The sequence below is a fragment of the Diceros bicornis genome, chromosome 4 (assembly GCF_020826845.1).
Source record: "Diceros bicornis minor isolate mBicDic1 chromosome 4, mDicBic1.mat.cur, whole genome shotgun sequence".
In the NCBI taxonomy this organism is placed as follows: Eukaryota; Metazoa; Chordata; class Mammalia; order Perissodactyla; family Rhinocerotidae; genus Diceros; species Diceros bicornis.
In genome coordinates, this window is record NC_080743.1 from 84,144,427 (window position 1) to 84,160,313 (window position 15,887).

Here is a 15,887-nt window from a genome sequence, read left to right on the forward strand (position 1 = left end):
CGATGTTTGCTTTGAAAGTTGGCACTTTCTATTTAAATGGCAAGAAATATGGGAAATGAGCCTTACAGAGCCGAATGTATTGATTTCAATTATCACCTTTAATCCACACCTTACCTCTTTATAATGTACGGTTTTCTTCTCTTACTTAGAAAGAGCCAGGGATTATCTGCACAAAACTGGAAGGTTTATTGTGATCGGTGGGATTGTCTCTCCTGTCCATGACTCCTATGGAAAACAGGTGGGTTCCTCCGTTGCCCCTCTCCTGCCTCACCCTCCTTTCCTGACTTGACGGCTCCTGTGACATAAAACTGCCCCATCGCCAACTCGGCTACAATTCCTGGAAAAGCAAAATGCCCAATGGCAGGTATCCTGCTTGCCATCTCTGGACCACAGTCAGACCTGAGCGAATGGGTGTTGGGCAGCAGCTGGGAGGAACAGCTGCTCACCACCAGGCGGCCGCTCACAGCGCCAGGCCCAGGCAGAACTCAGAGCAGGCACACCTGCTGAGGGCTGAGTGTGACGTGGCACAGATGCTGAATTGGAGGCTGGTTAATGGGCTGGACAAGTCTTTCCCAGGATTTTAGGAGGAAAAGGCCTATGTATCTTATAATCTGATTTAAAATTCATTTCCCTGCCCCACTCCCTGCCTCATGTCCTAGAAAATCTAGGAGCTCTCCCAGTCATTCCCCTTCCTCCCCCAGATACAGCTTGATGGGCTCCAGGGGAAGTCACTGAAACAGCCAGATTGAGCCATGAGACAAGGCAACATTTGCCAAGTTAAGTCTCATCTCTGTGCTGAGCGCACATTGGCTGCTTCATCAATGGAGGCTCACTTACTGACCCTGTTGGGGGTGGTACACTCCACGCTCTCTATTCTTTCTCTTTTCCTTCTGCCACTCCATGCCTGTCTGTGTGGCAGATGGAGAAATAATGGGGTCACACCCTCATTCCCTGTCAACACCAAAAAATGGCTGCACTTTTATAATGGGCTGGCTTGGGATGGTGTCTCTGGGAGGCTGTGGGGAGGGAAGTGTGCCTCCCAATGATTGCTCTGCTGCTTCCCAGGGCCTTGTGTCGAGCCGGCACCGTCTCATCATGTGTCAGCTGGCCGTCCAGAATTCCGACTGGATAAGGTAGGGCTGGCCTGAGGATGCCAGAGGTGGGTGGCCCTGGGACTCACGGTGGGTGTGGAGAAAGAGGAAGTGTCCTGGCAGCAATTTGCATCCTGCAGGGGTGGGGAGGCCAGGGGTTGTGTTAGCCCCGTGTAGGCAATAATTACGTAGACCTTCAGGCGTGGTCCAACTGATAACTTTATTTTTTAACCAAGCTATGGGGTCCATGAAAGTAAAGAGGGGGCTTTTAATGTTTCACCTGCTCTGAGTCCTTTGGATCCAGGAGTATTCTTGGAGCTTCCAAAAACATCACTGGGTTTGAGGTGAGGCATGGCCAGAAAATCCTAAATGCCTCTCCACTTTCATCCCCACTCACTTCCGTGAACTCTCACTACCTTTCAGGGAATGTTCCTGGCCTTGGCTATCTCCCATTCCTGAACTCAGGCTCCCTAGGGCACCGCACTGACCATGGGACAGACGTGCGGCCGGCGAGCACTCACTGCCTTTCCTCAGACGTGCCCTGCACGGTCCCTCGCTAAGATGGCAGACACCCCGTTATCTGCTGAACTTGCAGTGTAATTAAAGCAGGCTTCCACTAATTATGCTAATTATGTTCCCCAAGTTCCTACAGTTATAATTTGCATGAGAAGATGATGTTTTTAAAAAATAATGGCACACCATTTATACTATAATTTCCCCCCCATGGAAAAATAAGCGGCACCTAGAGGTTTCCATAAACAGCAAGAACTGAAAGGAAGCTGACCTCGGAGTGAGGGATACAGAGAGTCGGGAGAGAAGAGATGGGGTGGGTGGAAATGAGAGCAGTGGAGGGAGGCCACAATCATAATTAAACAGTGATCCCTGCCCTTTGTGTGCAGTGATTTGTGTGAGAAGCACATGCCCTTTATAGACTTTCTCATCCTCCCAAGATACGGGTTAGCTAGAGAGACAGCTGTCTTTTCTCAGGTGACAAACAGGCCCGGAGAAATCAAGGGGCTTGGGAGCGAACAGCCCATCATCTGTGGTCAAGTCAGGAATGGAAATGAGGCTCTTAACATTGTCACTCATGTCCTCCTGGGGATCCAGCGGGAAAATACTGGGCAAGAGGCTGTTACTGCTTGGATGTGATTAGAAGATTCTGAAATAATTCCCTTATTCATTCAACAGACATTTACTGAGCACTTACTGCCTGCCCTGCGCTGCTCTAGGCACTTGGAAAATCAGAATTCCAAGCATTGAGATCCCTAGGGAGGCTCAGAGTGAGCTCTAGAGAGAGGGCTGGGTGCAGCAGGGCCCCTGGGCACGGAGAAGCCTGTCTAGCCAGGCTTAGGTGTCTGCCCATCTCAGGGGAGGCAGTGGTCAGGGATCTGGGGGGAGCCAGGCTCAAGGCAAGCTGACTCTCTGAGGGTTGGTGAGATCTCGTCTCTGGGAACCTTAAGTGTGCGTGTACGGTGCAGGTGGGTGGGGAATGCTCAACTGCTAAGAAAATGTTTGAGAAATATCCCAATTTAGCAGCTCATTAAGTTGGCAATTAAGAGAGTGCTGCATCAGTCTGGGGCTGGAGCCCGGCTCACTTCATATCCTGGTGTGCAGCAGGGGTTGGCCAGTCTGCGGGTCTGAGCCTTCCTGTCTGACTGCCACGCCCCCCTCCATGCCTGCGAGGCACCCCACTGCACAGGGAGGCAGACAGGGGCCGATTCCCCAGTTCAGATAACGGCAGCCACCACTTGGTGAGGGCCTGGCTCATTGAATCCTCATCACGATCCTATAAGGTCCAGAGGAGAAGTCCCATTGTGCATGTAAGAATAAAAGCAAGACACTGTACTAAGCACTTTCCATATAAAATTCATTGAGCCCTTCTAAGAACCCCGCAAGAGAGTTCTGTTGTTATTCCCATTTCACAGATGGGGTAAGTGAGCACCGGAAGATCCCATCATGTTCCCAAAGCCCCCCAGGTGGGAAGTTCTGGGATTAGACCTGCGCAGACTAGCACCAGCATCCATTCATGGAAGTCTCTGCCATACGCCTCTCATGCTACAGAGGGGGAATCTGAGGCTCAGGGAGGTGTTTGAAGCCCATATCTTATCTTGTTTGAGATCTGAGTGCAGGGTATAACCAGGTCTGCTAAGGTCCCTGAGCTGTGGCTTGGGAGGAACCAATGAGGAAAGAATGTGAGGATGGCCCATCTTCCCGATTACGCAGGGTGGACCCATGGGAGTGCTATCAGGACACCTGGCAGACGACCTGCAGTGTGTTGGAGCACCATCGGGACCTCATGAAGGTGAGCGGGGCCGCGGCGGAGGGCGGGTGGACCACAGAGGCCAGGCGGGTGTGGAAAGTGTGCTGCTGGCCTACTGACCTGGTTCAGCTTCCTATTTCGCAGCCAGCTATTGCAGAGACCAGGCCCTGAACAGCACGGAGGAGGGCAGTGAATTAGGAACCCACAGCAGCACTAGGCGCTGCTCCCTGCCTTGCTCTCTCTGCTGAGTCTGACTTGGGCGGTTTTCATCTTCTGGCAGCAAGTTCAAGGTGGGATTAAATGGACTACAGTCCACTTTAGAAAGCGAAGAGAGAAGGAGACCAGGCAAAGAAAGCCAGGAGAAGAGAGAGCACTGGGAGGAGGTACAAACAGCCAGGTCCTCCTGCCCCATCTATTTGGGACCCATCAGTCCCCTTACTGCAGCATAGGACGCTGTGACTGAGGCACTTCACATCTGCCAGTCATTGTACCATCGTTCCCACTCATTCCTCCTCACGTGAGTCCCACAGACAGACAGTGTCCTGACCCCTGTTTTGTTAGTGGGTAAAAGGAAGCACAGAGAGGTGAGCCGATGTATCTGAGGACACACAGCGACTGCTTAGTGAACACAGTTGGGTGCCTGGGGCTTGCAGCCAGGTTTCAGTGACTGAAGAGCTGGTTGCCAGGTGAGAACGGCAGCAGCCAGAAGCACTGGCCAGAGTGTGCAGAAAGCACTCTTCACAGATCAATACCAACCCCTTTGCTCCCATAGTGACATGATGAAAAGTAGTACCACGGATAGCAAGATGCCTGACTGACCAAGACAAGACCAATCAATCCTGCCCACCTCCACTGACCCTGATGAAGAGCCTCCTCAGCCCCAAACAACAATCAAAATGGCATTGTTTTGACACAGGGAGCACCTCCATCCCATCTGTGCTTTCTGTCAGAGGGCCTGTCAGAATCTTCTCCTTAGGGAGCTGTCAGCAGCCCCTGATCACCCCACACTCCACCAACCACGCAACCGTGCTTTATTTTAATAGACATGGAGATCCAGGGCTCCAGACCAGCCAGGGAGTCAAGAGCCAGAGAAGTAGGGGGGACCAGCTATTAAGTTTTTTCTCCCGTGGAGTTGAAGAAAACCCATCTCCTTTCCCCCTGCTTTCAGAACCCCTTGCACGCATCCTGAGTCTTTTCTGGTACCCTAGAAAGGACTCTGACATAGGGTGGCACTGACTTGCTCCTCTGTGCTGATCTTAACAACAGTGGTAATAAAAGTCATCCCATCTTACTGCATAAGGGTGTATCAGTCAGGATAGGCTAGGATACGCTGTGGTAATAAACATCCTTAAAATCTCAGTGGCTTCACATAAGTTTGTTTCTCACACTACATGGCAGCTGGGGGTCAGCTCGGGGCCTGTGCTCCCTCTAGTTACACAGGAGCCTCAGGCTCCATGGTGGTGGAAGGGAGGAATCAGGGCCACCGCAGGCATGCCTGAGCCCCGGCTATACCAGCAGTAAAGCCTGGCTACGTTTTTCTTTCGAAATGCCTAGGCTTCCCCAACCATCTCTCTGTTACTCATGCCCAGAGGCATGAGTCTGGGCCAGAGAAACTCGGTCAGGAGCCCCAGCTGTTGTAGGGATGGGCACAGGCCAGCAGAGAACGTAGGTCACGATGGCCCCCTACCTTGGAGCAGAAACTTGGAGCTGCTTCTAATAACTCCTGGTCTCACCAGTCCTAGCATCAGGCTGGTGTTCCTGGCATGGAGAGTAGACCTCTCTGAGAGAGAGAGACGCAGGGTTTAATAGGTGACTCAAGGCTATGTTTGGAAAGGCCTCTGAGAATGTGAGAGCCCATAGAGGGCTGACGAGGGCAGAGCGGGGCATGTGGCCAGCCCTTTTCTTCTTTACTGGCATAGAACAAGTCAAATGGGCCTAACAATGCGTGCAGCAAGGGGAAGAAATTCCTCACCAGACCAGCTATTAAATGAGAATGTAGCATTTTCTTTTCTGAGGGTGAAATAACAATAAAAAGGAGGCAGACTGTCCCTTCCACTCCCGCAGCTGCAGCTGGGCAGAGAAGCCCAGAAAGCAGGCGGAGAAGAGCCCGTGGTCCCTGGCCTCAGCTGGCTCCCAGGTGTGGCTGGATGCTGCTGTGAGCTCTTCCTGTCAGGAACATTACAGGTCATCCCACAAAACAAACGCCTGCCCCTCCAGGGCTCAGAAGGACTCATGTGCTACTCTGGCTGCGCAGTGGCCTATGGAAGAGGTACCTTCAGAGGCTCACCTCATCCCTGGGACTTGGGGGTCCTCTGGCAGCAGGACTCAGTAATCCAGAAAGGGTAGGGGGTGGCGGTGGGACGCTGGCTTTCAGGGAAGGGGCCTTGAATAAGCAATGGCCCTTGTGAAGCTAAACAGATTGAAAATTCATCCTTTGTCTGTCGCCCAAAAACTGCTCCCCCGTTCACCGTGGGCAAGGGGGGTTGCTTCTGGGTCAGCTGTGAAGAATGCTGCGTTATCAGCTCTCTGTTATCTGCGGCACTAGAGAGAAGCAGCAGGCCAGATAACACAGGACAATGGATAATACACAGAGAATTTCCGTTTGGCTCTGGAATGTGTATTCACACTGGCGAGCAGGCGCAAGAGTGCACAGAACCCCACCCCCCTTCCCGCAGCACAAACACCTCCCGCTCTGCCTGGCACTGCTCTCGGGCGCGGCCCTGTCGTTGGCATCTCTGGCTTAGAGAGGTGGCAGGCGCTGATAGTGCCTGGTGTTTGCATGACCTTTCCCAAGCCTCCACAGCCCTGTTGCAGACATGACCTCACTTGAGCCCCATGAAGCAGGCAGGGAGGGCAGGTATGCATGTTACGCAGAGGTTACAACCCTGGCTGCCATGTATGAAGCTCCTGCCACATACCACGCCCTCTAGGAGCACTTTGTATATGCTTGCTCCTGTAATCCTACCACAACCCAGAAAGGCAGCTATGTTGCCTCTCTCCGTTAGACTCTTAAGCTGGGGTTCAAGAGAAGTGAAGTAACTATCCAAGGTCACACAGCCAGAAGAGGGCAGAGCTCAAACTTGAACCCAGGTCTGTGCAACACCACATCCCACGCTTTTCCCACTGAGCTATCCTGCCTCCTGCCTCCTGCCAGCCTGGTGTGGCCACGGGGTGCAGCTGGGTCCAGAACCCACCCCCAGTGCTCTCCCTCAGCCCCAGGTGGCCCCACCACGACTGACGGGCAGACCGGCATTTGGAGATAATGGAAACACTTTTCATAAGTCCTGTGGCTAATGACACTGACTCTTCACTTCTTCCTCAGCGGGTGACCGGCTGCATCCTCTCCAATGTCAACACACCATCCATGACGCCCGTGATTGGACAGCCCCAGAATGAGACCCCCCAGCCCATTTACCAGAACAACAACGTGCCCACCAAGCCCACTGCAGGTAGGGGAACATTGGTGTAGAGCGGTGGTTCTCAAACTTCAGAATCACCTGGAGAGCTTGTTAAAATCCAGATTGCTAGGCACCACCCCAAGATTTGATGCAGTAGGTCTGGGAGGCAGAGGAGAATTTGCATTTTTAACAAGGTGATGCTGATGCTCTGGTCCAGGGACCATACTTTGAGAACTCCTAATATGGAGCATCAGAGAGAAAGAGTCACAATGAGAGAGAGAAAGACAGAGAGAGAAAGAGACAGGGGTCATGGTGTGCATTCTTCTTCGGCATTTGAATATAATGGCCTTAACTGGGAATTAAAGATACAAAAGGGAGCATTTTTCTCTGCCTCTTCCAAGTGGGTTGACGATCTTGCCCAAGGTCACACAGTGAGGAAGTAGCAGGGCCAGGAGTCAAACCAGGCAGTCTGTATCCAGAATCCCATACTCTTAGTCACCTCTTCAGTGAAGGGCGCAGGGGTGCCCAACACTTACCCAACATCTAGCACTGTATGCCTGCACGGTGCTCAGTGCTTTACTGCACGGTGCTCAGTGCTTTACACAGGTTCTCATTTAATGAAGTAACTCTGTGATAAAGATACTGTGTTCCCATTTACAAGGAGAAAACTGAGATTCAGAGAAGGTAAGTGATTTGACTTAGGTCACACGGTTCAAAAGTGGAAGAACCAGAATTCATATTCAGGACTGTCTGATTCCAAGGTCCATGTTCTTTCTAATATTTTCTTCCAGGCCAATTGCAAGAGACAGAGCCTAGAATTACTTTTCAAGCCTAGAGACCATAAGTTATTATGTTATTAGTCTATTACAATCAGGGTAATTCACCAGAAGAGCCAGGATTTCATAGTTTGCATACAACTACATGTGGGAGCTCAGAAAAATTTTCTGGATTAGAGCCCAGAGAGATCATTGAAAACCAGATCCCTCTCAGCCAAAATAGGATGTCTGATTATTTTAAAGGCCATCTGCATGGGAAGGAATGCCTTAGCCCAGCAGAAATTATTCCAAGTGAGTTCTTTGCCACAGGCCAAGTGTCCTTAGATTTGGGTGTTAGTAATCAGTGATGAGAGTGGCTGAGAAATGCTCACGATATTAAAAAATGAAAAAAGCAAACAGTCTATATCCTTTAAATGCAGAATATGATCCAACTTAAGTTACATAGACATATCTGCATCATACACATTAAAAATGGAAGAAAATAAGTAATATACCAACATGTTAGTGGTGGTTATCTCTGGGGGTGGAATTATGGGTGCTTTTTATTTCCCTCTTAGATATTTTCCAATTTTTCGACAGTGTAATAAACATGACCAGAAAATAGATTCCAGTCTATGGCTCAAAATGCTTGTGCCTTGGACTGAGAATAAGAAGGAATTTTTGCTGTCATGTTTCTGTTCTCTCTCTCTACCCTCCTTCTGCTCCCGCTACCCAACCCCCACCCCCTCCAGTGCAACCTGTTGTTTACAGCGGCCCAAATGCCGGGCTGACTCGAGTGTAAGTTGTGAGTGGTTCTCTCCCTCTGTCCCTGTCTGTCTTGCTCTCTCCCATAGCCAAGATCTTGGGGAAGGTGGGAGAAAGCCTCAGCCGGATCTGCTGTGTCCGCCCGCCGGTGGAGCGCTTCACCTTTGTGGGTAAGGGAATGAGGACTTTCTTCCTCGCTCTTGTCTTTCTTTCCCTTTTCCCTTCATTCGTTCAGCAAACACGGCCAGCACCAGCTACGGGAGGAGCACTTATAGAGCAACGACTGAGAAAGAACAGAGGTGAACAGGAATGTGACCAGGCCTGCTGTGCTCCCTGTTATGGGAGCCCAGAGTTGGGGGCTGGGCCCCTGGGGCTGCCTGGGAGACCTCATACAGTGATATGCTCTTTCCCCATCCACCACAGAATGTGTCTACATGCCTAAGAGTTTTCTGTGTTGCCCAGCATCCTCCCTCAGGTCCTCCCAGCTCCAGCAGTCTCTGTACTCCTACTGATAGGCTAAGAACACACACACTCTTTCCTCAATGCTCTCTGTTTTTTGGTTGCTCTTCAAAGGACTCAGCATGGGTGAGAATAACAGAGTCCCTGGGGCTCTTTCAGAGTCCCCAGATTCAACTCTGCAGAAGAGCTGAAGGTCTAGACCTCATTCCTTTGATTCTTTGGGACTGACTTCTGCCACATCTGAGATTTCCAATTTCAGGCATCTTGAAAAGGAACTAAGAGGGACGGTTGAGGAGGAAGGGAGGCGGGGACCAAGATGGCATCTCTGTGGTTTGGGGCATACCATGCACCCCCATGCAGGCATTGCACACTCGAGAGTGCATGTCAAAGGCTCTGTCATTCACATCTTCCTCCAGTTCTTGCTGTGTTCTGCCACATGAGAAATCTCAACACACTCAGTTTTGCTTGTTCTTTGAACCAGGTAACCCCTAAAGAGAAAGGGCCACCTCTTGGTGACTCTAAAAGCTGCCTCCCTAAGTTTTGAGGTATTGCTCTTGTGGCCAGCCTCCCTAAAATACAGAAAGAAACAGAAGGCGCTCAGCATGAGTATGTGTGTGTTCGTCATTGGCTCCCCAGCGAGGCTGTCTAATTCTGAGAGTCCCAGAAATATGAAGTCCTGCCCTGGAGCATGAGGAGACACTCTCTCTCCACTTTAGGCTGCACTGTGCTCTCAATTCACTCTACTCAGATGTCCCCTGTGCAGGGAGGCAAGCACACCCCCTACTCCCACCCCCCCACCCCTGGCATGTACTCCATCCGAGGAGGCCGCCGGGCGGACTGACCGTGTGTTGGGTACCAGGAAGTCAGTTCTGCATCCCTAATGCTTCTGCGTTCTTTCCTCCCTAGATGAGAATGCCAACCTGGGCACGGTGATGCGGTACGAGGAGATTGGTAAGCGGGGCTGGGAAAGCGGGGACATTTGGAGCCACCTGCCTCCACCATGGGCAAAGTGGGGGAAGGGAGAAGCTTGAAAACCCTGGGTCGTGTTTGCAGCAGAGTCTACTCTCAGAAGGATTGCTCCCAAGTTAAGATCATTCTTAGTTATCTCCCCTCTTACATCTCCTTGGACTCAGGCCAGTTCCCAGGAGGTAGGACTGGATCAATTGGCAATTTTCCCTTTGGAGCCTCCTCTCCCTCTTCCAAAAGACGTGGAAGTTGAGTTTCAGTGCCGGCCAGAGACCCTTCTTTTGCCCAAGACTCTGTGCAGGAGGCAGAACAGCACCCCTGCCTCCTTATCAGAGGATTTCCATGCTTGGAGGATGAGGAGGTGGGGGGGCTGAAAGTCACCTCCACAGCCTCCCCACAGCCTTGGGCGGAGGCTACAGCATCTATTGTCTGTGCGAGGGCCATGGAGGGCCAAGGCCAGAGCAGGTGGGGAGTAGTATACAGAGCTGTCAGACGGGAAGGAGCTGACCCACCCGTGCAAGTGAGCTGAGTCCTAGGTAACCCTAGGTAACCCAGGTAACCAGAAAACTAAACCTTTCCAAGTTTCCAGAGTGGGTGAGAGACACAACTGGTAGACACAAGTGTCTGAAGTTGGGGAAAGAGCAGATAGCCACCAGAATGGAGCTGGAGTTGGCACAGGTCCCAGGTGACAAGGAGGGTCAGTGACAACTGGAATGCCTGGATCTCTGGGATGAGGGGCAGCCTGGTGTCCAGCAGAAATGCTCAATCTTAAACTTCCCGCTGCAGAGTATTCCTCGCCTTCCTGGTATTCCTCTGTCTAGGGCTGGAGGTCAGGGCCTCCTGCTGCAATCCTGGGAGGGGTGGGGCTCTACCTGAGCACCAGGTTCTCCCAGGAGGCCCAGCAGATGTGACTTCCTTTCAAGGAGCTTCTCTGGGTCTTGTCTTCTGATCTGAGGCACAGTGGTGCACCTGAGTCGGCCCATACTGGTTTGCTAGAAGCTTTTGTAAGATTTTTCAGAAATTTTGCAAACTGGTTATTAAATACAGCTGTAGGGGAGGAAGAGCTATTCCTCTACCCTCTAGGTCCTTCTGGCTGGTCTAATAATTGAAGTGACAGGAGACGGAAGAACAGGAGAAAGTCCAAGAAAGTTTAATAATATGTATACATGGGAGAAATCCAGGAAAAACTGAATAACTTGCCAAAATGGCAGAAGCCACCAACTTAAATACCATTTTCAGCTAAGGACAAATAAGGACAAAGGAGGATGTTGGAGGTAGTGATTTGGGACTTCAAAAGGGAGGAAGGCAATTCACATGGAGATCAAAAAGCAAATGTTTGGTAAACAAATGTTTGCCGGGCCATCTATAGACAAAGTGACAGAGAGAAAGAGTGAGAGAGCAAGAGAGCAAGAGTGAGAGTGAACTTTGATGAAAATGGGCTTAGCAAAGATCCTCCCAGTCTGTCATACCCAGAGTTATCCATAGTGGTGGCCTGTCCTGGGACAGACCTTCTATCTTAAATTCTTTTTGGCAGTTAGAGGAAAGGTCAAAATTTCTTTCAGAGTCTTTTTTTTGTGTGTGTATGTGTGTGAGGAAGATCAGCCCTGAGGTAACATCTATTGCCAATCCTCCTCATTTTTTTCCCCAAAGCCCCAGTAGATAGTTGTATGTCATAGTTGCACATCCTTCTAGTTGCTGCATGCTGGACGCATGGCCTCAGCATGGCCGGAGAAGAGGTGCGTCGGTGTGCACCCGGGATCCGAACCCGGGCCAGCAGTAGCAGAGCGCACGCACTTAACTGCTGACATCTTTCAGAGTCTTTTGTCCTTAAAAATAATCAAGTCAAAGAGAGACATTTTGGGGTGGCCAATTCTGATCTCCCACACAGCCAATACTAAAAATTAAATTATACTAACAGTTAAATAAATTGTATTAAAAACAAAGATAACGAGTACTCAAAACTCCTCACTTCCTAATTATTTTTACTATATTTTAATATCCTTTATTTACTAGCACATCACTGTCTGAGTGCCACAAAAAGTGGCACCTGGCTTCCTGGTTGCCACACTCCCACTCCCTGCCGTGCCACGCCTGGCCAGGATCTACCTTCCCTGGGAAGACTTCCTGACCAGCAGAGCTCAGAGCACTCTTTCGACTTTTACCTGTATTCCAATGGATATTTCTCTCGTTCCTTGTTCTAGAAAGAATTTACTGTGGCCAGGCTTCAGCTGTGACCTCGTTTACCTTCCCAGCACCCAGGGCCAGTATACTGGGCGTCCCTGCCCTGGGGGGTTCCCCCTCCTAGAGGCAATGCGATGGGTGTTTGCACAGGGCACTGCTGCGTGCTGGCGCCCTCACGTGCATTCTCTCTCGGCAGCCTTGTGAGGGGCAAGGCCAGTCTTAGTCCCATCTTACTCTGCTTTCAGAGAAAGGAAAGCTGGGCGGCCACAGCTGTCAGGATGGCGGTACAGGTGGCGGCTGCCTCATTGCGCAGTGGGGGCTGGGAAGGGCCGCAGGGCCTGGGCTTCACATAGCCGGGATTCCTGGGAGGGGAGTGTGGCGGGAGAGCGCTGACTCTGGCTCCCGGCCCTGGATCCCTGGATCCCTGGACCCGGGTGAACTGGGGAAGGAGGCGGAGCCCAGAGGAGCTGGGAGGGAGCTGCCCTGACTCCAGACGGCTGTGCTGGAGGCCCCGTGGCTCACGCGGCCCCTTTTTGAAATCCCCTTGCACGCTTCACGAGAAGGAAAAAGCCGTGTTCTCCTAACTCAGCATTAGGGCTCCATTTGCATGTGCTTACCCAGCTGACTGCTCCTCGGGGGCTGCCCCAGACCAAAGGCTTTGTGGGCTGGAAACGTGCGCATCGGTCTCATACAATAAACCGGGAGAAATCACTGCTGCCATCCAGCGGCCACACGTGGGATCCCAAACCCTGCTATGGCCTCTGACCTGTGACAAATTCATCTGTTCCGGTCCTGCAAGAAACAGTGGAGACCCCACTCTTTAATTTTCTGTGCTTTGGCTTAAAAAAATAAATAACAATACAACATTATACTCGAGTGGGAAAGTGAGTCTCTGGTTTGGGAATAGAAAAGAGATTCATTTTCATGGCTATAGAGCAGGAATTCTCAACTGTGGATGGCATTTGGGAACGGATAACTCTGTGTTGTGGGGGCTGCCGTGTGCATTGTCGGATGTTCAGCAGCATCCTTGCCCTCTATGCACTAGATGCCAGTAGCACATCCCTCTCCCCAGTCTCAACAACCAAAATGTCTCCAGACACTGCCAAATTCTGGAGACAAAACTGCCCCCTGTTGAGAACCACTGATGTAGAGAAAGCTGAGGGCCAGCACATCCTCTGGACACTGTGTCTAACTGAACTTTCAGGCGGCCAGAGTTACAGAGCCTCAGCCTTTCAACAGAGGACTGACCTGGAACTCTGGGTGGCTCCAAGTGGGGATGGGGAACAACAGGATCCCAGGAAAGCCACACCAAGGCTGTTTCATCTCCACAGATGGGAGCTGGGCCAGCAACCCCGTAGCATAGCATGGAGGGAAGGAGGTACCCCTGACTGGGGCAAGCACTTTGCCGAGGGCCCCCATGCTGCAGGAGCAAAGGCCAGGATAGCCAGCACAGCCATCCCAGACTGCCCAGAAGGCTCTTAAACAGCCTGCCTGCATGGCCTCTGTGGTCAGCTTATCTGTTGTTCACTTATTCAATACGTCTTGAGCACCTACTGTGTGTAGGTCCCTCTGCCAGGCCTTGGAGATAGAAAGATAAATTAAGGTCCCTGTGCATACACAGGTCATTAGGCTATAGTATGACATGGAGAAGAGACAAGAGGAGAGGCTATGGGAATATTTAGGAGTTTAGACCCCCATGCTCCATGGGGTTCCCTGAGGGTGGGCTGCCCAGTTGGGACCATGAGATGCTGACACTGTTTGTTGTTAGCCCAGCAGCCTTCCACTGAACTATCTGGAGACTTCTGAAGCAGGGACAAGCTCACCATCTGAGAGTCCTTGTCAGGTCCCTGAGCTAGCTATGGGGTCTAAGTCAGGCAGAGATGTTGGCCATCTCTCAGCCTCAGGGTCCGGGGTGGTGGTGGTTTCTGGAAGGCTCAGAGCAGGGCTGTCTCACTGTTTTGGACAAGATGACCACGGCCACCATCTCTTGACAGAAGGCCCTGGGATGCCTGGGAACCAAACACGCCAGCCTGAGTCACATGGGGTGGAGGTCTCTCTCCCACGGTTCTGAGGATCTCAGGATTCTTTTTTCCCCATTGCTCAGTTTTAATGAGCGAGTCAGTTTGCTGATTGTTTTAAACCAAGATGGGCCTCACTGGGATCATTCAGAGTGGGCTTAATGAGGGAAGAAAAACAACTGACAAGCAGGAAATGTGCCTGGGAGTCAGGAAGGTAGGGCTCAGCGTTGCTTCTCAAGCTCTTTGCTGAGGACAGTGGCCGTGTAACAAGAGGAACTCAGCTACCACGTGCGTACACTTCGCCCCCCACTCCCTCACATGAGGTTGGCACTTGCGAGGGGAGGCAAACCCCGATAATGCACAGCAGCAGAGAAGCCAAACTCTGTTGACACTTGAGTTTGATATGGAGCAAGAGAGAAGCCCTAGACCTTAGACAAAACATGTAGCTGGCTCGATCTCTGTTAGGGTGACCAACCACCCTGGTTTAGCATGGAATGACCCCTTAGGACCGTGCAAACCAAGACTCTCCCCAAATGAGTGATTCTTCCCCCAGGGGGCGAAGGTGGTCGGTAAGTGAGCCTGAGGGTGAGGCGAGCACCATGGCGCATGGATGGCTGGAAGAACTGAGCTCCGGAGCCCTAGGGTTGGGAGACGTCTGTGTGCATCAGGAAGACGGCTGAGGGTTGAAGAGTTCCCAGGTCTCCACTTACTCCCTTTGCAAACTTTGTCCCCCCTCCTCAGAGCTGCGGATCTTGCTGCTGTGTGGCAGTGACCTGCTGGAGTCCTTCTGCATCCCAGGGCTCTGGAATGAGGCAGATGTGAGTAGCAAGGTTAGGGCTGCGGGGTGGGGGGGGGGGGGGCGCGTGGGGAAGCATGGGGAGTGGACACTTGATTTTGGCCTCTGGTCTTCCCTCGCCCCACCAGCCTCCCTCCCCAGCCTGAGTCTCCCAGCTCCTGTGAGCTCCCAGGAGGACAATCCTTTCACATCACTATGGAAGAAAATTCTCACCTACCCCAAGCTTTATCTCCTACTGCATTTTTCCACTCACTCCTCCTCTGCTTGCTCTTGTAAAGCCCCTGGGAAAAAAGCAATCTGAGTCCTAGAATACTTTCTCCAAGTAGTGCTTGGGGGTGTGTAGTGGAGGGGGTAGGTGGGGGAGGGAGGGATAAAAAAAAGCCTTTGCCCTTCTGAGATTATTGTGTGTTTTGTTTTCCTTTGATTCCTTTTGAAGAGGTAGTAAATACCACCCTAGAATTCCCTCAACAAGAGAAAAAGTGTCAAGAGGGGAGAAGTTAATGACAAAAGGTCAGTAGGATCCTTCTGGCAGTTGACTTGGGATCCAGGGAACCAGGAAGTTAAGCTTATACCAATGAGAAGCTCAGTCGACATCTTTTGTTGCCAGATCTGACTGTGATGGTCTTTTTTTTTTTTTTTAATTAACTCATTTTGTGATTTATTTTATTTTATTTTGTGTGTGTGTGTGTGTGAGGAAGATCAGCCCTGAGCTAACATCCATGCTAATCCTCCTCTTTTTGCTGAGGAAGACCGGCTCTGAGCTAACATCTATTCCCAATCCTCCTCCTTTTTTTCTCCCCAAAGCCCCAGTAGATAGTTTTATGTCATAGTTGCACATTCTTCTAGTTGCTGTATGTGGGATGCGGCCTCAGCATGGCCAGAGAAGCGGTGCATCGGTGCGCGCCCAGGATCCGAACCCAGGCTGCCAGTAGCGGAGCGCAAGCATTTAACCGCTAAGCCACGGGGCCGGCCCTGACTGTGATGGTCTTAAACCAGCTAATTCATAAGTTATTCACCCTTCATATGTACATTCATTCTTGTTCTTTCATTCATTCACTCATCTGATAGCCGGGGCTAGTGCTAGCTCCCAGTCCCATACCCCTGTGCGAGTTGGATTCTCAAGGCAGCAATTCCAGACCTAGTGCCTTTTTATTAATTTGCTGTGAGACCTCGTGCAAATCACTCAACTCCTCTGGTC

The 15,887-nt window shown here is 51.2% G+C and overlaps 1 protein-coding gene across 1 annotated transcript in view; it reads left to right on the forward strand.

Moving 5' to 3' along the window:
* Window positions 1-15,887, forward strand: part of NMNAT2 (nicotinamide nucleotide adenylyltransferase 2) — a 148,472-nt gene that overhangs the window by 117,193 nt on the left and 15,392 nt on the right. The window contains exons 2-8 of the mRNA XM_058539905.1: window positions 150-238; window positions 1,066-1,133; window positions 3,315-3,393; window positions 6,674-6,800; window positions 8,359-8,439; window positions 9,635-9,679; window positions 14,635-14,711. Coding sequence (XP_058395888.1) covers window positions 150-238; window positions 1,066-1,133; window positions 3,315-3,393; window positions 6,674-6,800; window positions 8,359-8,439; window positions 9,635-9,679; window positions 14,635-14,711 — 566 coding nt within the window. The remainder of the gene's footprint in view (window positions 1-149; window positions 239-1,065; window positions 1,134-3,314; window positions 3,394-6,673; window positions 6,801-8,358; window positions 8,440-9,634; window positions 9,680-14,634; window positions 14,712-15,887) is intronic.